At 40.8% G+C, this 24,139-nt stretch overlaps 1 protein-coding gene and 3 non-coding genes across 4 annotated transcripts; 3 read left to right on the top strand and 1 right to left on the bottom strand.

Moving 5' to 3' along the window:
- Positions 1–632: 632 nt before the first annotated feature.
- On the bottom strand, positions 633–20,168 carry LOC117305447. The gene is made up of 11 exons (XM_033790314.1): positions 20,086–20,168; positions 16,768–16,877; positions 15,853–15,982; positions 14,397–14,526; positions 12,421–12,624; positions 11,685–11,797; positions 10,384–10,504; positions 9,681–9,784; positions 3,024–3,790; positions 2,151–2,552; positions 633–772 (listed from the first exon to the last, which is right to left on the bottom strand). The coding sequence occupies exons 1-11, from the start codon at positions 20,166–20,168 to the stop codon at positions 669–671; spliced, it is 2,268 nt and encodes a 755-aa protein (XP_033646205.1). The 3' UTR covers positions 633–668.
- On the top strand, positions 12,871–12,941 carry Trnag-gcc. Its single transcript has one exon. It is a non-coding gene; the product is annotated as a tRNA-Gly (tRNA).
- On the top strand, positions 13,445–13,515 carry Trnag-gcc. The gene has a single exon. It is a non-coding gene; the product is annotated as a tRNA-Gly (tRNA).
- Trnag-gcc lies at positions 14,206–14,276 on the top strand. Its single transcript has one exon. It is a non-coding gene; the product is annotated as a tRNA-Gly (tRNA).
- Positions 20,169–24,139: the final 3,971 nt, after the last annotated feature.

The following is a 24,139-nucleotide window of genomic DNA, read 5'->3' as shown; positions in this document are numbered from 1 at the left end:
AAGGGTGTTTTTCTTTCATTATTATCTCGCAACTTCGACGACCGATTGAGCTCAACACGGGTTTGTTATTTATGCATAATGTTGAGATACACCAAGTGAGAAGACACCAAGTGAGAAGACTGGTCTTTGACAATTACTAATAGTGTCCAGTGTCTTTAAGATACACTTTGTTTATACACGCTTTTCTGAAACTCACTTTAAAAATAAACAGACGAGATAATACCGGATCCCAACCCTCGCCCTATAAAGCCTGTTCATTCTTCCTGCAAATGCAAACTTCTGTAAAAAAAAAAAAATCGGAAGAATTGCGAAATATTGCCAGCAAAAACGGAGCCGTGAAGTTAAAATAAGTATCGCAATCGCATTCGCAGGAAGTGTGAACTAGTCTTTTTTTATAGTGCTAACCATAATCCTAACCCTACTTCCTACCATCCCTACTCCCAGTCCTCTCATCACGCTTGCCCTCCATTCCAGAGCTGGTCCAACTCGGTCTAAACTATTCACAACCTTCCAGTCCCAACCCCTATACCGTTCTTTTCAACCTAAACCCACCCACAACTTTTACAAAGCTCGTCGAACTTGGGTTGCAATGTAGCTAAGCTCTGCCGACGACCACCGTCCCAACCCCAATCCCCCGTACGGTCTAGGTTGACTTTCTAACGGTACGATCACTGGACGTAGCTAGCGGGAAAGTGACCTCTGACATTTGCCTTATTTCGACCGTACGCCCATCCGTTGCTAAGGTGGTGCCCGATCTGCACGACTATTTCACCTGTCCCAAAAGAAGAAGCACAAACTTGATTTGAAGTTAATATTTTTTTCTGCGATGTCTCAAAAACGTTACCACTTTTTGAAATGAAATTGTCGCAGGTAAGTTTGATTGTATGAAATTAGAACAACCAAACCATTTTAATTACCCGAAAGAAAGTACCTTGAAATTCTTGTACTCACATTCATGGAATGGATTTGGTAGGCTTAGCATTAACTTACTTGGTAACGAGCAATGGAGAGTTGTTAATAGTATAAAACATTTTGAGAAACCGCCCCCTCAGAAGTAACGTACTTTTTGAGAGAGGTAATTCAATTTTTGAATCTGTGTGATTTCAGGCCTGAAGCCTTTCGCAGATCTGCTGAAAGCACACACAGTTTGTACAACAATGGCGTTCTTTCTTACAATATTTTCTCGCAACTTCGATGACTAATATTGAGTCCAAATGTTCACAGGTGACAGGTTCGTTAGTCGTTCTTTCGGGATACACTTTTAAGTGAGAATACTGGTCTTTGATAATTATTTACCAAACGTGTCCAAGCCTCTAAAACCCAACTCTAAATCCGGTTACTGTTTGGTCGGTACTGCATATACAGCTGCGTCACTGCCGCTTAGCAAAATTTCAAAAACGCAAACAAACCAAAACAGAATGACGGATTGACATAAAAACACACCCCATCAAAACACAACAGAAGATGTCACGCCAGCATCGGCAATCAGCATCCGGGAACGCCAGGGGCGTTTTTAAAGCCTTCTCCGTTTCCATCATAACAGTCGCACCCAAAACAGGTGACGGGTGTTAGGATGTTTTTTAATAGTCTAGACTGATTTTTTTTCTTCCAAGCTTCAAGCCTCATTTCTTTAGTTTCAAGTCCGCAGTGAGCGGGGGAAATAAAGGCATATCCAACCATACACCAAGTTACAGTGGTCCCCTGTGTCTTTATCCGACACAGGTACTGGTTTAACATAACCCGCGATTTAAAGCCATTATACACTTTCGGTACAGAAAAAAAAAGTTCACAGATTTACAAATAATTTACAGGGTTTACAGAAGGTAATTGTGAAAGACTTCTCTTGAAATATTAGTCCATGAAATGCTTTACTTTTTGAGAAAACGGTAAAACAATATCAATTCTCGATAGCAAAAATTACGGATTTATCTGTGTTTTGAGTGGTCTGATGCGATGTTTGGCAAGCTTCACTTTCGGTCTTCTGGCATTAGCGTACACTTTTTTTTTTGCATTTGAGTACATACGTAGGATTTTACTGCAAATCTCCATGTTAAAATAAGCTTTGACGCGGGGATCTCTGACGTATCGCGAGCCTCGAATTATGACGTCAGATTTTCAGGGTAAAACATGAGGCCAACATAATCCCTTACCTTGTTTCAGTGCCATCTCATCCCGCGTGGCCGGTTTGAAATCGTAAAGCGCCCTCACGAGTCGCTCCCCTTCTTTTGGTTTCAGCGTCTGACGTGCGTGTTCTAAACGGGCCGCCCTTTTTCCCTCCGGAGCGTCCAGTCTGTCTTTGTATGTCCGCACCTTAGCGGTCACCGTGGTGGGTGTGTCTACCACCGGGGCTCGGGTAGGGGTTTTCCCCGTAGGTGCCTGGTGCTGTTGCGCCTGGGGTGCCGGAGTATGCTGCGTTTTGCCACCGGGAGCTTCATGATGGGCTAAGTTGTTTTCATGTAGTTTGTCTGTGGGTTGATTGGCTGTCTGTGGGATGGTTTGTCCTGGTTTGTCGTCCGTGTGTTTGTCCTCTGCTTGCTGTTTGTGATATTTTTCTATTGTGATGAAAATAAGAATAACATGAAATAAAAAAATATGTTTTTGTATCATAAATATTGCTACAATACAGCCATGGTTTGTGTTTTCAGTCAAAGTACATGTATTCTTGACGCCCCAAGCTCTCTTCTAGCCAATCAACATCATCCTCACACTGTTTATTGTTTTGTCGTCTCCATTTTGGTAGTTTTGGCTTATGAAAGCTTCGTACGCTATTTGGTCTAATTACACCCCCCGCTCCATCTTCTGTGCTTATTATTTCCTTAAGAGTGTATGAAATGAAAGTTGACTTGAATGGGAGACTTTTGGGACGCTTGGTGGCAGCAGACCTACCAGGTAAAATCCATTGTTCTCGGTCATGTGCGCACGCTCAGAACTACGTAAACAATTGAAATTTACCTGGTAGGTCTGCTGCCACCTAGCGTCCAAAAGTCTCCCATTGAGATTTAAATTGTCGAGTTATTATTTACCTTCAGTTGTAGCAGAAGACTTGCCAGTTGCAATGTTCTCCTCACTGCTGACGTCACGGGAATCATAGCTACCATAGCAACCGACATCATGCAGCGTATTCTTCAAGTGTGCAGATGACGTGTGATTACCATGGTAACGGAACTCCTGACTTGGTGGCATCACAGCGAGTGTTTCAGAAAAGCTGTTTGTTTGGCCGCGAGAGAGGTCGTTACTGAGTTCACGGGCTTGGTTGTAACTCGGGTCATGACCTTGGTCATGACTTGGGTCATGACTGAGGACATGACTGAGGACATGACCTGGATATGAGGAGTCAATACGCTCTACGTAGTGATGAGGTTTTTCATCATTAGTATGCGGGGAGCGAGGCCCTGTCATGTGATGTGACCTTTGACCTTTATGCAAATCATCTATGTGGTCATCGTAGGCATCGTGTACAGCGTGTGCGTTGTGACCATGGAGGTCATCCTCGTTATGATGTTGAGGATGCCTCTTATTATCCTCATCATACCAACCTCGCTCAACACCCCCAACGTCATGACCTTGCCAACCGTCCTGTCTGTGGTGATCTTTCAGCCACCTCTCACTCAGATCTTCGTTTTGTGAGTAGCGGAGACCAGGGGGTCGTTGGTGGTGGTGACGATATTGTTGGGCTTGGTACTGGTGGAGGCGATGGGGTTTGTGTGCTGTGGCGTGGTGCTGGGCGTGGTGCTGGGCGTGGTGCTTTGTGCTGTCCAGTTCTGAGTCGAAATCATCAGTGGTTGTGAATCTGAATAGGGTGAAGTTTAAAACCATGAAAAGCACCAATACTTTTAGGTGAGGAGAGGGGAATGGGTTCTGTGTAGTCTTTGTTTCAAGACCTTTGCATGGCCGGATTGTTTCCCAACCTCGCTACCATGGGCAGCGCGCTGTATCGCCCGCTAGCTTTAAGTTACGTTAGTTACGTTACGTCTCGGACCACGACTAGGGTTCTCTGTGGATAAGGGGATTCTGTTTTAGTTTTGAGCAAAACATAACAACTCAACTATTTCTCCAGCAACAGCAAGTTTGATTATTTAGGCTGTGGAAATGGTAGGTGTCGCTGTAGTGTCATAAGTTGTCGTCTTTTTCGTCGCATGAATTTTCCAAGCCTGAAACCTAGACAAAAATTACTGTGAAGGTCGCCACACAAGTCAACCAGCAAATAGATATCTACAAAACTTTGTTAGGTCTTGGTATCAAAATATACAGGTCTGCTCTCTAAATGTAAAAGAGTGAAAAAACCACTACATTTCGAGTTGTCCCTCAATTAATAGCTCTTTAAAAAGAGTGTCTTGGTCATTTCACTCTTTTAGAGGGGTTTCACTCCAGTATGACAGAGTGAAAATCACTCAAAAGGATGCAAACTTGAATCTTAAAGAGTGGAAGACCACTCGAAAAAGAGTTGTCCGTTTATGGCTCTTCAGAGAGTGCTTTTTCACTCCTTTACATTTAGAGGGTGGAGCACAATTCAAAAATGCAATATCATAAAATTATTTTGGATAATTTCTCTGTACCCTTTCAGTGAACTCAAAACATGATCATGGGGATGATTAGACACGTATAGCTAGCTTCAAAACATAACATAGAATCATCATTAATGTTATTGTTCATGTTCAAACTTTCTCGGCTAACAATCTTGCCAGGTGTGACTCATAATCGGCAGGGCGTGGGTCCATATAAAATAATTCAATACCTTTTCACAAGGATTTATGCATGTTATAAAAACAGTATGATATTGTTTACTATTAATGTTTGCCACTGAGAGAACAACTCCCGTAAAAACTGTTTTCGCCAAAGTTTCCCGTGTGCTGAATGCAAAGTAGCTTGAACTCCAAACAACATCTGCTTTTTTTCTGTGGGTCTTTCTCCTGCTGTAGACGGAATAAAAGCGTCTGGGTTTTTAGGAAAACAAAACATCCTTTATTCATAAGCAATTGTAGCTTTGAAATTACCGACCAGCTTGTCTGGCTTGGTAGACGCGCGAAAGCACGCCTCATGCCTTTTGCTGCAACTTCTAAACAGCAAGCAACCATAAAAATAATTGGTAGGTAGCAGCGTCTGTAGTTCGCAGCATGGCCGTTGCAACTATCAGCTGCTCACGTTTAAAGGAACCCAGTTATTAATTAATTCGTTGGGATACAACAACACTATGCTTTCCCAGCATTCACACGGCACCGATAAACACCCGCAAAAGTAGGTCAGACTGATAGTAATTATTCAGCCCACACTCGAAATGTTAACAAAATCACTGCAGTTGATGACACAATAAAAGTTAAATGCCGCCCTCTAGTGAAACTTTTTTACAAGTGCACGTGCATTGGGGAGCGGCTATAAGTACAAACTTTCGTTCTGTAATAAATTATTGTACAGGGTGAGAGAGAGTTTTGCTGACAAAAAAAATATGAAACTGGGATCTAGATCTTTGGATGATGATAACATTTTGACACAATGAAATGATGACATTTCCATATTTTCATAACCCTATATAGCTGGAGCTTGTGGGAGCATGTAAAACAATAACATGACTTATTGCATTTCAGGAAAAAAACAACCCTTCTGTTTTACCACCAGGCAAGCTTGAAGCATAAAACCTTACTTGGTAACGAGTAATGGGGAGAGGTTGATAGTATAAACATTGTGAGAAACGGCTCTCTCTGAAGTGCCATAGTTTTCGAGAAAGAAAGTAATTTCCCACGTATTTGATTTTTAGAACTTGAGGTCTCGAAATCAAGCATCTATTAAACGCACACAACTTCGTGTGGCAAGGGTGTTTGTTTCTTTCATTATTATCTCACAACTTCGACAACCGATTGAGCTCAAACTTTCACAGGGTTGTTATTTTATGCATATGTTGAGATACAGCAAGTGAAAATACTGGTCTTTGACAATTACCAATGTTAAACAATTTTCAAATGACCCCGCATATTCCTACTGACCATACGATGATTCCATTATTTCGGCAACTTTTCCTTCGCAAAATCTCTATCGTCTATAAAACCGGGCTAACTTTTCACACATTTGGCCACAAACTTCGAACTTAGCCACAAACCTGTTTATACCAAATTGTTAAATGCATCTTTAAAACGTTATCATGCGATCACGATGTTCCTTGTATCCTAAACATTCATTATGCAAAAAGGAACCCGGCTATTATTTCTCCTGCCAGTCTTGACAGTCAAGATGGCCACACAAAGACGATTAGTCAATTTTGCGCAATTACTGCAGATGACAGAGAAGTTGAAATGAGGTTATAATAATACAACATTAAAAGCGCAGAATGACTTTCTAAAACCATAATTCCGCAGTACTGAGCGCAGAATTAATTAATATCATGCATAAAAATGGAGATATGGAAATTAAATTTCTTCGGCCTAGTTTTGAGTTGAAACGATTGCATGGAATTTTCAAGGACACTGCGCTTCCGAGTTTTTGGTGGACGCTGCATGCAGCTGAAAAAACTCTGGCTATAAAAAATGTGGGGATATTTTTTTGAAAAGATGAGGGGAGATGGACCAATGTTGAGGTTGCGGTTTTGAGACGGCGCCAAGTACGTCTATAATAGCATCCTGTTGACTTGTCTACTTATTTGAAATCCATAATAAACACATTGTTAAGTTATATAAAGCAATGGAAACTATTGGTTATTACTTAAATTAATTGTTAGCATAAACTTTTTTTTTTTGGGGGGGGGGAGGGGCGTGACCCCGTAGGCCCCCCCCCATGGATCTGCCCATGAACAGACTCATACTCTTTTTATGTCATTTAAAGGCACGTGTCACTATTGTTCATATCACTCTAAATGATTGTTCGAATAAATACTTATTTGGTAACAAGCAATGGAGAGTAATGGGGAGCTGTTGATAGTATAAAACATTGTTAGAAACGGCTCCCTCTGAAGTAACGTAGTTTTCGAGAAAGAAGTAATTTTTCACGAATTTGATTTCGAGACCTCAGAATTAAATTTTGAGGTCCCGAAATCAAGCATCTGAAAACATACAACTTCGAGTGACGAGGGTGTTTTTTTCCTTCCATTATTATCTCGCAACTTCGACGACCAAATTCTAACAAGTTTGTTATTAATTTTATCCATTATTTTAACCTGCTAACACCTGCTTATTGTTATTTTCGCCTTTTTGCTTAGGCTCTACTTGTTGTTATTATTTCATAAAAGTATTGGAAATAATGTGCAAAAAGTAGTAAATGCCCTAACTTTTCGACCATAGCAAAATGTTCTCGAAGCCTAAAACGAATATATGTGTCTGAGTTTGTAGCTGAAAATGCATGACTGGGTAACATTAGTTCGGCGTGTGCCGTCGACACTTTGTGATTCCAAAATAGGCCATGCGTTTGTAACGTTACATTTTACGGCCCTAGTACCGGGTTTTAGAAAAAACGACCAACCATACACAAATCTCAGCATGGTGTTTATGAAAACCTAATGACTTGAAAACGGACTTTATGAAGTTTAGGGGCGCGGTAGAACTTCCGGATTCCAAATTAGGCCAGTACGTTTTAGAAAAAAAACGACCAACCATACACAATCCACAGCATGATGTTAAGGAAAACGTAATGACTCGAAAACGAACTTTATGAAGATTATGGGCGCGGTGTTTGGGGGGGGGGTAGAACTTTCGGATTCCAAAAATAGGCCACCGTCCGTTTAAGAGTCCCAGAAACTCCACGGCCCTAGCTAGTACCGGGTTTTAGAAATTGGACAACGATACACGAATCTCAGCATGATGTTTACGAGAAACTAATGACTCGAAAACGAACTTTATGAAGTATAATAATGGGGGAGGTGTTGTTTTGTGTGTGTGGTTTTTGTTGTTGGTGTGTTGGGGACTGGGGAGTAGCATTTTCCGATTCCAAATTAGGCCAGCGTCCGTTTTAGAGTCGCAGTCACTCCACATTTACGGCTTAGTACCGGGTTTTAGAAAAACGGCCACCCCTACAACAATCTCAGCATGGTGTTTACGAAAACCCAATGACTCGCGAACGCACTATAACAAGTATAGCGCATTTTTTTTCCAAGGGGGGGGGGGGGGGGGCGATAGCACATTTTTATTCCAGGCCACCGTCCGTTTTAGAGTCGCAGTAACTCCACATACACGCCCTAGTACCGGGTTTTTTGAAAAACGGCCATTCTCGGCATGATGTTTACGAAAACCTAATGACTCGAAACGGACTTCTATATGAGGGGAACAAAAGTAGCAATCACAACCGAAAACCAAAGGGATTAATATTTTCTGAAAAAAAAAAAAAACCGCTTCGCGCAGACCCACCCTCAAAAGATCAATGTCATAGAGCATTAAAAAAAACCACAGCATTACTATTTTGTTATGGTTTACTATTGTCTAATCATGTCACAAAGAATTATAGTTCACACACATCGGCGTCAGGGCGTTGTGTTTTGACCTACCCACGGTTGATTTTTGTCGCTGTCTTATGTTTTTTTTTTTTTTTTTTAGATAACGCTGAATTTATTTCACGGTCGACTGAATTGAAAACATACTTATCTAAAGTGAAAGCTGTGTCGTTAAAGACTGCGTATGAGAACATTGTATGGACTTGCGTTGGGATTAGGAAACGTCGGGAGCACTGCACACGTTTGACGATAAACGGTGCGGCAAGTTACAAATGAAAACACCCGATGTGCAAGGGGCTTGTTCATACACGTGCGTCAATTCCATTGAACTCTACTAAAACCACTTCTATTTCAACGTCACAGCCCGAGTTTTTGCCAGGAAAGGTTGGAAAACTATGGAAAGCCATCAATACAAATCAAAAACATATAGCATGTAGAAATGTTACACACATATTCACACAGACAGGGGCCAATTTCATAGAGCTGCTTAAGCAAAAAATTTGCTTAAGCACGAAAATAGCTCGCTAATTTTACACATGTTACTGGCCCAAATTTCATGACATAAACATTGCTTGTGACTGGTATTTAGCTGTTGTTTACTTAGCATAACAATTGAGTGGAGTCTTGGCCGATAATCTGATTTTACTAAGCAAGGATAGTTTTGCTTAAGCAAAAGTTTGTGCTCAAGCAGCTCTATGAAATTGGGCCCAGCGCATTTGGCACAGCATGCGGAGAATGTTGATCGTAGGTGTAGAGTTCGGTGGTAAGTAAGCAGAGTCATGCAACTGAACACAGGGGGGCCAATACATTAAGCCTGTGAGCAAAAAAATGTGCTATAGGCACAGCAAATGTTTTGAAACTGGGCCTAATTTCATACAGCTGCTAAGCACAAAAATTTGCTAAGCATGAAATTTCTTCCTTGGTAAAAACAGGATTACCAACCAAATTTTAATTTGTTGCATATTCCTTGTTACTGGCATTCAGCTGTTGTTTGCTTATCCTGAAAATGACGTTGACATTTGGTTGGGTCCTGGTTAACAGTCAAAACTCCGTAAAGGTTACAATGTTGCAACTATAGTGTCTCACTCATGTTTTGCTTTAGTAACGAAATTTGCTATGCCGTATTTTCAACTTCATGGAATTGGGCCCTAATCTCTTTAGAGTGATTGATAATGTTTTATGGGGGGTACTGTGTTAAAATAAACAAACTTTGAACGTTGAACCTTTATTTCGGCATGGCTTAGAAAAAGAGGTAACTTTAATTTCAACTTACCCATCTGTCAAATCGTCCGTAGTGTGGCCAGGTTGTACCATCCCCCGGTGTTGGTGATGGAGAAACTCCTCTGCCGGTTCCCGGTACGTGCGGGGGTCGATCTCCTGGGATGAAGGATACACAAATTGGCGAATTTGTTAATCGACGACTGTTTTTTCGATCATCAATGTTACCAATTGAAATAAGATATTTATTAATTTTGTTTTTATAATGAATGAAAAAGTGACAGTAAGATACGGAGAGTTTACCTTTGACTTCGTTTAATTTAATCTATAACTACGCAATTTTTTAAAACATTATTTAGATCAAATTTTTGGGAGTTTTCCATCGACAAATAAAACGAAAAGAGAAATCAACCAACAAAACAAAATAAACAAACACCGCCTTTGAACGCTGACACTCGTTAAAAGTGCACGACCGAAGGTCTTATAGTTGGTGTTTATAGATATTTCGCTTGGTATTACCAGGAATTGCAAAGTGTACACAGAAAAGGGGTCATTCAAAGGTCCAAACCACATAATCCAATGGGAGACTTTCTGGGACGATAGAGGCCAGCAGACTTACCGGGTAAATCCATTGTTCTCAGAATTATGCGCATGTTCAGAACTACGTAAACAAAGGAAATTTACCCGGTATGTCTGCTGCCACCTAGCGTTGGAAAGTCTCCTATTCCCAACAACATCCTCAGAGAACGAAATCTTACCTCGTACTTGGGCCAGTTTGCTGGGCATCCCGTGCCGTGTTTCCGGCCCCATTCCTCCACGTCGGCAACCGGCTCTGCACCACGTATCTGCTCGGTGATGTGCTGGTACACTGCACCCAATCTGTGGACCAAAAGATTCAGGCCAAATTTGTAGTGACCGTGTTCGAAACTGCGACTTGGGCTACAGCTACGGCAAGATTCTGCATATTTCTTCACGCTGAAAGACGCACTGATCTAGCCATAGCTGTGGCCGAAGTCGCCGTTTCGAACACAGTCCAAAAGTGAAAGAACCATCCTTCTTGAGGTATGGTGGCTACTATAGGTGTGCGCTGTTTGGTTTGGGTGTATACATACATCTTACCCAAACCAAATAGAGTTATAGCATGGTTATAGAAATGTGTCCACTATGTCAAAATGGCCTCTCGAGGTGTCTGCAGCGTTTGCTCAGGTGTTGACAAACGATTTTAACCATGTTGAGACCAATCGAACCATTGCATTCCGCAAATCAGTGAAGCATACGAGCGAACTGCTGAAGCGTGTATATAATTAAAAGTCAAACACAGCTTGGCCTAGTTTCATCATGGAGGAAGACAATTCATACAGCTACTTCAAAGACACTGGCACCTTTGGCAATTGTCAAAGACCAGTATTCTCACATAAACCATGGAGGAAGAACACATCGCTGAACATTTGAGCTCAATTGGTCATCGAAGTTGCATGCAAGAGAATAATGAAAGAAAAATCCCTTGTTGCATAGAGTATGAGCTAGCCTTTCAGAGGCCTACTTAAAGGATTCTGGCCCGAAGTCTGAATATTTTAGTGAGAAGCTAGACCCGATCCCTTTCTCAAAATGTGGAGCTATTTCTCACAATACTTTATATACCAACATCTCTCCATTGTTCGTTACCATGACCAGTGCCTTTAATTTGTGGGTGCGTTCGTTTAGCTCCCCCGGGTCGACCCCGGTGTGTGGCGGTTTTATTTTTTTCCCAGGATGAACGTATGCAGATAATTACTCACGTTCGTCCTGGAAAAAAAAACCGCCGCACATCGGGGTCGACCCAGGGAAGCTAAACGAACGCACCCAAAGATGGATGGCATATGACGTCATTGACTGCCATCTTTGATGACAGACAACGGAACTTACTCGTGTACGCGCTGCGCACAACTCTCAACCAATGATAGCTCTTCTGACGCGTGCACGTTTCATCAAAGATGGCGGCCAATACAAGGGGTATATTTACATTATTTGCCATATTAATATCATTTATACTCAATTATCTTATTTTGACTTTATTTACCCGGTGGTCGAGTGGATGCTGATATTTCGGACGAACAGCAGAAGCTGCGACTTGAGGTGTTCCACACGTGACCTCTCAAACCCCTGCCATCTCCCAAAGGCTGACGTCATGTTCTAAAAACAGAAATTTTTAAAACTTTAACGCAACGGTCATTAAAACAAATCTTAACATTTGCTGACATGGGCCCAATTTTATAAAGCTGCTTAGCGGAAAATATCTTTGCTAAGCAAACATTGGGTGCGTTCGTTTAGTTTCCCTGAGTCGACCCCAGTGGGTGGCAGTTTTTTTTTCTAGGACAACCGTGGGTAACTATCTGCACGCGCTCGTCCTGGAAAAAGAAAACGTCACACACCGGGGTCGACCCAGGGAAGCTAAACGAACACACCCATTGAGGGGCACCGGACGGTCACAACAATGCGAACTTATTGTGATTTTAGCTAGTGTGTTTCTGTAAAGCAATACTCCTCCTTAATTGCCTAAGAAGTTCTTGTGCTTACAGGCTTTATTAAATTGAGCTTTTGAGGATAGGATTAAATAGCGAATAGTCAGTATAAAACCAGTAATTTCAAAATTAGCATAACTTCACACGCGATTTTCTCGAACATACGTTTTTGGCCCAAGGGGACTTTCGTGAAATTGGTGACGATAGATTATGTAGGTACCAATGGGAAAGTGGGTATTTTCAATCAAAATAATGAACGAAACAAAATTCGGTTGTAATTTGTTTTAATATTACCTCGACGTATCTCTCTTTTGCTGCAGCGTTGCACAGCAAGACTCTCCGTAAATAAACCTGCTTGAGCCTTTCTCTCTCAAACACCAGCCCGTCTGCGCGCTCTCTGAGCCTCCATCTCGCTTCGGGACTGACAGCCTCATTCGAGGCTTCGTCGTCGGCAAAACGCCGCGATCTGTAGGCATCCACGCTCGCTGTAAAGTACGCCTGGGTAAAAAAAAAAAATCGGACAAAATTTATATGATTTATCTTAAATTTTAACATTTTGATGTTTGGACTAACCTCCCTTTTAAATTAACCAAAATCGCCCAATCCAATGCAACTTGTCCCTTTAAATGTGAATCACAAAATGGTACTCATGTGATATGGTTTTTTCTGGTAACTTTGTCCAGGTAGTTTTTACCTAGCTTGTTTAACTGATGAATTAATGGATATTCAAATATTCTTTAACACTCATCGGTGGTTCAGTGGTAGAATTCTCGCCTGCCACGCGGGAGGCCCTGGTTCGATTCCCGGCCGATGCATATCGTTTTTTCTTTGTTCACATTTTTCTTACTTTAGAAGAAAGGTGTACAAACTACCCCCCCCCCCCCACACACACTAAAACAGACAGTATATGGAACTTTTAATGTTTGATCATAAACTTTAAATTATTTTCCCCTAACAAAATACCCCAAATTGCCGAATCCAAGGCAACCTGTCCCTTTAAAAATGTGGATCAAATGGTACTTCATCGGACTGGTATTTTCTGGTAAACTTATTCTGGTAGTTTTTGCTGTAGCGATATAATGTGTTAGCTACTTTTTGTGCTTTTTTAAAGCTTAGTTAGGGCTTCTGTTTTTTTTTATATACAAGTGCGTGGAACTTGGTTCAGTGTGGAATGATATACACACCAGCATAGAGCTATAACATGAAACCAAAAATGCCCGGTCAGCAATTTTGCACCATGTGGCGTCGTCACCTGTTTGTGCAATGTGGGTCAACTATTGTCAATAAAATACTGTCCTGGGCATACATTTGTATGTAAGCATCGGTGGTTCAGTGGTAGAATTCTCGCCTGCCACGCGGGAGGCCCGGGTTCAATTCCCGGCCGATGCAAGAACTTTTAAAAAAATATCGTTTTGTTACTTTAGAGTTATTGACGGCAAACCTTGAGGATGTTAGATAAAGGTACCATGCTTAATTTGCGATTGTTCTTTTCCTTTAGTTAGGTTAAGTGAAGGGTATGAAAAAACAATGAAACATTTACTTTTTTGCCAAATTTCTCTTATCAGATCAAAGTTTCATAGATTAAAAAAAAAACATGGGAATGAACAGATGGGACTTGCTATTATCATACAAGATTAAAGGCACTGGACACGTTTGGTAACTGACGAAGTATAATGTCTCACTCGATGTATCTCAACATATGCATAACATTAATAACAAGTGATTGGGCCCAATTGGTCATCGAAGTTGAAAGAAAATAACTAAAGAAAAAACACCCTTGTCGCAAAAATTTGTGTGCTTTCAGAGATGCATAATTAAAAAAGGACTTCAGCTGAAGTCTTTTATTTAATTATCATTAAACATGCAAAACAGCAATGACAAGAAGTGAAATAGTTAAATTCCAATAAATAAAAACAATGAAGACATACTTCTCTTCTCGAGAAACACAAGCTTTAATATTGACAAATAAGATTAATTTTATCTATGGTTAGTGACATTGATATCGAGTGGGTGTATTAACGTTTGTTTGTTTGTTAAAAGTACCATTCTCTATGTTGAATATTCATTCTCAATCATCACGCATCGGTGGTTCAGTGGTAGAATTCTCGCCTGCCACGCGGGAGGCCCGGGTTCGATTCCCGGCCGATGCATTTACTTTTTCCTTTTACATACTTGTTTTTCACCAAAACAGAAAAACTTATGCATTTAAAACATTACAAATCTAAAATAATTACATTTTGAAAAAAAAAGTTCAACAAGTTAATATTTACTTTTTTGGCCCTTTGAACTTTCATCAGCAGCTTTGCGTATTCCTTCTGCGCAGCCGCAAACTGCTCAACGGCTTCTCTCGTCTCCCGAAGCCCGCCAAAACTTCCCCGATGAAAATGATCGTTCTTCCATCTTAAAACAAAAATCACAATCAAACAATTTTAAAGTTGAAATCATAAATGATTAATTGGCAATGTAATTCATCTCATTATTTAGTTATTAAAATTGTGTCAAAATCTTCTTGTGGTAACTGAATGTATAAGTTTTGGCCTACACTCTGATATTGTTTCTGGTCAATTGTGGTGAGACTAACTTGCAGTAGGCGTGAATTCAAGGCAGTGGACACTATTGGTAATTACTCAAAATAATTATTATCATAAAACCTTTCTTGATTACGAGTAATGGGGTTGATAGTATATATAAAACATTGTGAGAAACAGCTCCCTCTGAAGTGTCGTAGATATCGAGAAAGAAGTAATTTTTCACGAATTTGATATCGAGACCTCAGATTTAGAATTTGAGGTCTCGACGTCAAGCATCTGAAAGCACACAACTTCGTGTGACCATGGTGTTCCAAGGGTGTTTTTCTTTCATCATTATCCCGCAACTTCGACGACCAATAAAAATTGAGCTCAAATTTTCACAGGTTTGTTGTTTTATGCATAATATGTTGAGATACACCAACTGTGAAGACTAGTCTTAGACAATTACCAAAGTTGTCCAGTGCCTTTAACAGCACAGTGACGTAGAGAGTCCATTTCAGACGACAGCAGTAATAGCTAGGGTCCCTTGCTTATTTTTGGCATGGTTGCTAATTTACACTATGCAACTCAAAGAGCAACACGGTTGATTACTGTCCATGAGGGACAGCAAAACATGTTGTAAAACGGCCCTTCATCACCCGTTAGGCGTGTTCGGCAGTTTTCGTGAATCTTCGCCACTGCCGAAGCCTCGTGCAGCACGGCACGCCAGACTGTCAGCACGGACCCATAGTCGGATCCTAAAAGAAGTCAGGGCATAGAGAGTCCATTTCAGACAACAGCAGTAATAGCTAGGGTCCCTTGCTTATTTTTGTCATGGTTGCTAATTTACACAATGCAACTCAAAGAGCAACACGGTTGATTACTGTCCATGAGGGACAGCAAATTTGAAAAGATTTCGCTAGGAACCTTAGACAGTCCAAAAACATTGATGTCCTTAAATCACACAAATTGCAATTTGTAAAGTGTCACAACCATGCTAGAATTAAGCAAGGGACCCCTGCTAAAAATCTTGTCGTGTGAAAAGGGCTAAATTTGTACTCCGATGACGTCATAAAACCAAGAATGCACTTTCAATGAGTACAACAGCTCTGTCCCTCCTCACGAAATTTCATCTGAATATTTGTTGGGGTTGGGGAGAAGTCGGAGGTGGTGTATTAGGGGGGGGGGGTGCGTATGGGGGGGGGGGGTAACTTACTTGTACATGTTGTAAAACGGCCCTTCATCACCCGTCAGGCGTGTTCGGCAGTTTTCGTGAATCTTCGCCACTGCCGAAGCCTCGTGCAGCACGGCACGCCAGACTGTCAGCACGGACCCATAGTCGGATCCTAAAAGAAGTCAGGGCATACGGCAGAAGTTAAGTCTCAATGGTTTAACCATGGAGGAAGGAAGATAACTTCGTATGGTCACGAATTGCAAAAACAAATACATTTCGATTCAGTATACACGACATAGGCTCATACTTTAGTCATTGTGAAATCAGTGGTTAGCTTGGTTAGGATTCAAACCCAAGACCTTGTGATTGCAAGTCATGCAGTCTAATCACTGGACCACGGTGACAAAGTTTACGGGACTGAAAACCCAATCCACACAGTACCCCTGGTAGGATTCGAACCGGGTCCCATCAGAGGTGAAAGGTTAGGCAAGACATGCAGACTATTTAATGGGAGACTTTGGAACGCTAGGTGGCAGCAGACTTACCAAGTAAATTTCCATTGTTTACGTAGTTCTGAGCGTGCGCACATTACCGAGAACAATGGATTTTACCTGGTAAGTCTGCTGCCTCCAAGCGTCCCAAAAGTCTCCCATTCAGATTTAGACTGGGCCCCTGTCTTTATCCGCAAGGATAAAGACAGGTCGCTGCCGCTAGATCCAGTGATTCCCATTGGATACAATGCACGTGCAGTGACATAGATGCCCAAATAGTCACTGCTCTAAAGTCCGCAATGGAATTTGACTGCGTATCTATATGTGAAACAACAGAGGTCAGAGGTCAAACTACACGCCGGTTTAGCAATTTTTTGAGCCCGGTCTCTGGCGTTTTTCACGAGCCTCGAGGACTGACGTCAGACGTTCAGGCTAATTCAGATTTAGCTGCCGATTTAGACTTTACCTTTCATCAGCGCCTCATCCCATCTCTGAGCCCACTGTCTTAAGTTCTTCGCGTATCTGAACTCCACATCAGCACGCTCTTGGATCATGCTCATCAAATCTTCACACGATCTTAAAGTAAAACGTAATGTTTATTTTAATACCAATTAATTTATACATTCTGGGTTCGAGAGCTGCATGCTTTGCAAGAAGTAGCTAAGCACAACAACAAAATTATTCCAACCACCCTAAGAATAAGGTTACCAGCCAAACTACTATGTCACATATAAAATTAGTGACTGGTATCCTGCTCATTTCTGCTTAGCAAAAAAGTATCAGGTTGGGAAGCAAAAGACATTCAGAGAAGCGAACTCAATCACTTAGATCAGGGGTGGAAGTCATTACTAACAAAAAAGTCTGAAACTTGGATACAAATTCAAAGGTATGTTGAAATAATGGCACTACCGTTTGTTAACCCCTGGGGTTATAGATTCCAAGGAGCTTTTGGAAACAGTATCCAAAGCACTAGAGAAGTAGACCAAAGAGCAGTATTTCTTTATTTGTGGAAACACATATTGTCTGATTTTCAGGCCGACATAGTAAGTTTGAATTCAGCCAAACGTCTGAACAATCTCATCCCTGTTAGATACCCGAAACCCATACAATATTCAGCGGGGAAAAACTACACACACCTTAGCCAAATTTCATGGATCTACGTTACATACCGTAAGCAACGAATCGGCACTTAGATATAGAGTTCTGTGCTTACGTCAAGCAAATTTCCCGGTTGCCCAGGGCCCAATTATATAAATTATTGTAAAAAGCCTGAAACACAAAAACTTGCTACGCGCAGGAAAATCTTGCCTAGCAAAAACATTTACCAGCCAACACTCCGATAGTTGACATTGTTGTGACTGGTTCCCCATAAAATGTTCGCTTATAGCAATTTAGGAAGTATTTTTTCCGCTCAACAGCTTTTCATTGCTCTGATCTGCTTTCCATGAGCATCGGTGCTTACGTCAAGCTTATTTCACGACTTAGCAGGGAATTTTTGCTTTGTGTGCATGGATAGTCCAACTTTAATATTATATAGGCATTCTTCGCTTTACATCTAGCGCAGAAATTCGGCACTTGCCCTGGCGAGTGTGTATTGAGTGAAGTGTCACAACGTATTAATTTTTGAGGCATCAAGTTTGAAAACTAATGGTCATAAATTTAACATTAAGCACCTATTGAATGGAACTTTAAAAAGCAATAAAAAAACCAATTTCAAATGAAAATACGGGGTATAGGCCTACCATAATTTTGTGAATGTTTTATTGCACTGTTTGCGCGCCCTTCGCGTTGTGAACACTTTTAAAGGGAAGGTACACGTTTGGTAATTACTCAAAACAAAACTATGTAACGAGCATTGGAGAGCTGTTGATGGTATAAAACATTGTGAGAAACAGCACCCTCTAAAGTAGCATAGATTTTGAGAAAGAGGTAATTTCTCACACACAAAAATAAAAGACTGCTTTAGCTAGAAGTCTTTTAAAGCACACAAATTCTTCCAACAGGGGTGTTATTTCTTTCATAATTTTCTCCCAACTACGATGACCAAGGTTTGTTTTTTTATGCCTATATTGAGATACACCAAGTGGGAACAATGGTCTTTGACAATTACCAATAGTGTACCTTCCCTTTAAATAATTTTAGATTAGTAGTAGTGCATAATTGTAAATATTGACATTTTTTTGTTTGTCATAAAAAAAGCTGTGAAAATCATACGAGGAAGTCAGGCAGGTGCAAGTGATTCTGGGGAAGTGTTTAATTGCTTTAGAAAAGTGTTTTGCATTCGTATTTACAATCAGTTTTTATGAGTAGTTAAAATGTCTAGGTTGGATTGGTACTTGCGTTATAGACGTCAATACGCACAAAGTGACAAAACAGTCCCCTTATTACTGAGGTCAATGAAGAGGGTCCTTTAATTTGAGTCCCCAACACCACACACCTGCAACCTATATGGGAGATTGCTATGGGAAATTGCTAACTTATATATAGCTATCATGCAACCATCCCGCTATACTCGCTTCTCTCAAGGCATCACGCTGAACCACCCAAGATCTCCCAAGATGCTACCCACACTGTGATAAGAGCATTCAATACTGCCGCTCCCAATGTGGAATAAACTACTAATATCCCTTCGCAATCAACAATCTGTCAATATGTTCAAAACACTGCTCAAGACTCATGTTTTGTTCACAATGCACTGTCAAGCACACTTTTTGAACATTGTATTATGGGAAACGCGCTATTTAAAGGGTCTAGTAGGACAAAAAACACAATGTCCACAGATTTACACTAAACTTACACAGTTTGAAGATAATGATAGTAGAAAGCTTCCCTGAAAATATTACGTGCTGAGGTGCTGTAGTTTTGGGGAAATGATCAAAACAATGTCATGAAAATAATTTTCGTCTCATGAGACGAAAATTATTGTAATCGTTTACAAACGTATTTTCATGACATTGTTGTACTCATTTCTCAAAAACTATACAGCACCCCAGTAAGTAATATTTGAAGGGAAGCTTTCCACTATCATTATCTTCAAACCCTGTAAGTTTAATGTAAATCTGTGGACATTTTGAAAAAGTACCTGAATCCTTTAAGGAAAATGCGCTATTTAATACAGTATTATTTGATCAAGCTCCAGAGTCCAGCGTAGCTTCCGACACAGATAAGAGGTCTAATTCATAGATTGTCTGCTTTTTAGCAGAAATTAGAATTGAACAGGATACCAGTCACAAATTGTACATTTGGCATGGTATAGTTTGCCTGGTTACGTTATTCTGGTAAGCATAAGTTTGCTGTGTTTAGCTGCTTTTATGTAGCTCTACGAAATTCTAGGCCCATGTTCAGTGATCTAAAGCAAATGAAAGGCCCCATAAAAGACACTGGACACTATTGATTATTGTCAAAGACCAGTCTCCTCACTTGGTGTATCTCATCATAAGCATCAAATAACAAGCCTGTGGACATTTGGGCTCAATCGGTCATCGAAGTTGCGAGAAAATGATGGGAAAAAACACCCTTATTGGACAAATTGGTGTGCTTTCAGATAGGAATAAAAGAAGTTTTTTATTATTTTAGTGAGCAATTATCTTTCTCAAAAACTGTGTTACTTCAGAGGGAGTCGTTTACCACAATGTTGTATACTATCAACAGCTCTCCAATGCTCGTATACCAAGTCAGTTTTAAAACTAATATGTTTTTTGGAGTAATTATCAAACGTGTACCTAATTCCCTTTAACACAGTAATAAAATTGCAAATTTATTTAAAACTAAAAGTTTTACTGACCTGTTCCCATTCTCTATCCGCTCCAAAACCTTCCTTGGTTCGCCGATATCCCAGAACGAGGCTCCTTCTCTTCCGTCGGCCATTTTAAAATGGCATTTTCATCCCTTTTCCCCTTAAAAACGAATCTTGATTTGTATGGTAAATTATCACACCGACAAAAAGACAGAAGGATTTTTTTCGAACCATGTACATCAACAAAAACTTCGATGCGCGCATTAACAAAAGCGCGCAATGATCGGTAGCGCGCACATGCATCTTATGCTAATTTTGTCTGCGCTCTGGATTTTTGGTGGCGCGTTTCTTGGAGCGCGCGAAGCGTGTTCTCGGCTCTAGTCTTCTTTCAAGACGACAGAAGAAAACTCGGCAAGTAATATTTTATGGGAGGCTTTCTATTATTATCTTTCCCGTGAACAAGGAAAAGGTTCGAATGTTTAAACTGCATCTTCTCATGTGTTTTCTTATTTTGATTCTGGGCCCAATTTTACAGAGCTAGAGCTGCCTGCCTAAGCAGAGGAAGTAACTAAGCACAAAAGTTTGCTCACATAATAAGGTTACCAGCTAAACTACAATGCCATGTGTACAAAGACTGGTATTCTGATTCTAAGCAGAAAAGTGTTTAGCAATATTTTCTGCTTAAAAGGCAGTGGACACTTTTAGTAATTACTCAATTATTAGCAAAAACCCTTACTTGGCCGGTAACGAGTAATGGGGAAAGGTTGATAGTATAATGTACGAATGGGTAACGGCTCCCTCTGAAGTGGAGTAGTTTTCAAGAAAGAAGCAATTTCGCACGAATTTGATTTCGAGACCTTAGATTTGAGGCCTCGAAATCAAGCATCTGAAAGCACACAACTTCGTGTGACCATGGTGCGACAAGGGTACTTTTTCTTTCATTAATGTCTCGCAACTTCGACGACCGATTGAGTTCAAATTTTCACAGGTTTGTTATTTTATGTATATGTTGAGAAACACCAACTGTGAAGACTATAGTCTTTGACAATTACCAATAGTGTCCAGGGGTGGATTTCACAAAGGTAGTCCTAACTTAGGACTAGTCCTAGGCAATGCTAAGAGATAGGACCAGTCCTAAGTTAGGACCAGTAACTCATCCTAACTTAGGACCAGTCCTATCTCTTAGCATTGCCTAGGACTAGTCCCAAGTTAGGACTACCTTTGTGAAATGCACCCCAGTGTCTTTAAACAGCTCTATGAAATCAGCCACTGGTCATGTAAACGAAGTACTGGTCAACCAGGAACAAATCTGAGCTACAATACATGTAGTCACGATTAGCACTCGAGCGGCCTTTCACTTTCGTTTTGCAAACTAAAACTAGATAGACAGTACCCATAATTCGTACATGAACAAACTAACAAAAGAGCTGTCACCCCCCCCCCCTCCACAAACACAAAAACAACACTTTCTGACGTTATGTCGATAGAAAAAAAAAAAACATGAACAGCTGGTTTTCACGTCATATTATAGAAGTATTTCCTTTTGTCAATAATGAATGTATTGTGATGTCATTCCAGACCCAATCCCCTTTTGCCAATAATAACATCATAAAGTTATGAAGTTAAATATTTGGATGCACAATTTTCCAGCGGCGGGGATTCCCCTAATTTCCTCCCGTCAACATCTAGCGTTGGTCGGTCGGTAGAGGTGGAAGTACGGTGGGCTCACATTGACATTTCTACCAGGAAACTACAGATTGAAGTCTAGCTTAAAGGCACTTGACACGTTTGGTAAAAGTGACTTGGCAAAGAACAACGGAGAGCTGTTGATATTATGCATGGGTGCGTTCGATTAGCTTACTTGGGTCGACCCCGCGGTGCTCACTCGTGTGAGCCCTTGACAAGCTAATCGAACGATCACACTCGCCCTCTCGTGGTAACGTCATGCACCTCGGGTCACCCCGAAGTGACCCACTCCACAAGCAGGGCACTGGGGCTGACCCGGGTGAGCCCCTGGAAAGACGTCAAAGCTATTCGAACGCACCGGGGCTGACCGGGGTCGAGCCAGGGAAGCTAAACGAGCACCGAACTCAAGCTCTAGTGCTTCTGTTCAGCAGAGTGTGGGTTCGAATCCCAGTCATGACACTTGTGTCCTTTAGCAAGACACTTAACTATAATTGCTTCTCTCCACCCCAGGGGTAAATGGGTGCCTGTGAGGGCAGAGATGGTTCTTGTGATTGGTTTAGCCGAGTAGCGCATATTTGTTGCACAGGCTGTGTACTCCCCAGGGAGCTAAGATAGTTCAAGGAATGATTTAAGGCCCAGTGACCAGGGGTCGACTTCACAAAGAGTTAGGACCAGTCCTAACTTAGGACTAGTCCTAGGAGATATACAGATTGCATGGATAGTCCTAAGTTAGGACGAGTAACTGGTCCTTACTCGAGATAAGACTAGTCCTAACTCTTTGTGAAATCCACCCACCTAATAATGTTGAGAGCACTTTGAGAAGCCATCGGTGTAAAAAGCGCTATAATTTATATAACAAAACTGGTTATTGTTTAATAGTAGTATAAGACATTGTAAGAAATAGCTCCCTCCTCTGAAGAAATATAGTTTCGGTTTGAGTTTTAGTTTTATTAGACTTTCCACTGGCATACAAATATAAATATACAAGACGATACATAAAGAGACAATGAATCAAAATAGATTAGGTGTATACACTCATGTAATAAAAGACTTCAGCTGAAGCCTTTTGTTATGCATCTTTAAGCACACATGCAACAAGGGTGTTTTTTCTTTCAGTACCTGCAACTTCGATACCAACTGCGAAGCCAAATTTTCTAAAAGGCTTCTATTATTATTATAAGTCATGGGTTCTTGTAGTTCGAAATCAGAAAAGAACCGTCTCGAAAAAATGCATTTTTTGTTAAATTGATATTAAATTTTACACTTTCGAGGTTCGAGGTGGTTACGCTTGTTGCTTGCCTTCGCCTAATATTTTGACAAACCTTTGTCTCCCAAAAAGAGAGGGGAACAAAAAATTAATAGAGAACACAACACCACAACACAAGTAGGTACCCAATTGGATATAAAGACTGCGGTTTATTGTGCGCTGGTATATAGATGGTTGTTATCTTGGTACACAACGCCCACGCCTATACACGGTAGGTTGATTGAAAACAATTGTAAGATTACACTAATCACACTTTTCGGAATCTAAAGGTGCACTATTTTTGAAGGCTGGTTTTGTCTTCTCCACCTACTTGAAAATAAAACGTAACCTTTAAAAGTCCGGATATGGAAAAGTGCTGGTGTTCCTCAGAGCAGGTGCAGACCAGGCAGGAAACAGTTTTTTTTTTAGAAACAGAAACGGCTGATGGCCAACCAAAAATAGCTACGTGGTGTCATTATGACGACACCTGCCCCCCCCCCCCCCAAGGAATTTGGAGGGGTACTACCATTACCCCCTCCCCCCTCTCCCTAAAAACTGCAAACGATTGGTACACACTTGTTATTATATTGAGGTATCACTACGACCCATTTTCGCTGCGTTAACTATTGAACACCGTTCTCGCTTAAAGACACTGGACACTTTCCGTAGCTGTCAAAGACCAGTCTTTTCACCTTATGTATCTCAACATAATGCATTTAATAACAAACCTGTGAGCATTTGGGCTCAACTGGTCGTCGTTCGAGAGAATAATGGAAGAAAGAACACCCTTGTCGCGTAAGTTATGTGCTTACAGATGCCCTGAATTCGACACCTCAGCTGAGATCTCGAATTGAGTTCAAATATTTTAGTGAGAAATTACTACTTTCTCAAAAACTACGTTACTTCAGAGGGAGCCGCTTCTCGCAATGTTTTATACTATCAACAGCTCTCCGATCGTTACCAAGTAAGTTTTTATGCTAACAATTATTTGGAGTAATAACCAATTAGTGCATTTAATAGAGAGATTGTTTTGTTTACTACAGCATAGTAGACTTTCGGAATTAGGGAGACTTCTCATTTCTGAAAAGAACTGTCCTGCTTTTTAACTACTATAATTAGTAGCTTTTTAGTGGATCATTATTACCTTCATTACGCGGATTGAGTTCTTAT

This window comes from Asterias rubens, chromosome 22 (assembly GCF_902459465.1).
Source record: "Asterias rubens chromosome 22, eAstRub1.3, whole genome shotgun sequence".
Classification (NCBI taxonomy): Eukaryota; Metazoa; Echinodermata; class Asteroidea; order Forcipulatida; family Asteriidae; genus Asterias; species Asterias rubens.
This window is presented reverse-complemented; position numbering and strand designations above follow the sequence as displayed.

Excerpts from the sequence above, each read along its gene's own strand:
- LOC117305447 (XM_033790314.1), bottom strand. The coding sequence starts at position 20,168 with ATGGCCGACGGAAGAGAAGGAGCCTCGTTCTGGGATATCGGCGAACCA. Across the intron at positions 9,785-10,383 it reads CAAACTGGCCCAAGTACGAG|GAGATCGACCCCCGCACGTA; the intron begins GTAAGATTTCGT and ends CCTTCATCCCAG. Across the intron at positions 773-2,150 it reads TGAGATGGCACTGAAACAAG|GTGAAATAGTCGTGCAGATC; the intron begins GTAAGGGATTAT and ends CTTTTGGGACAG.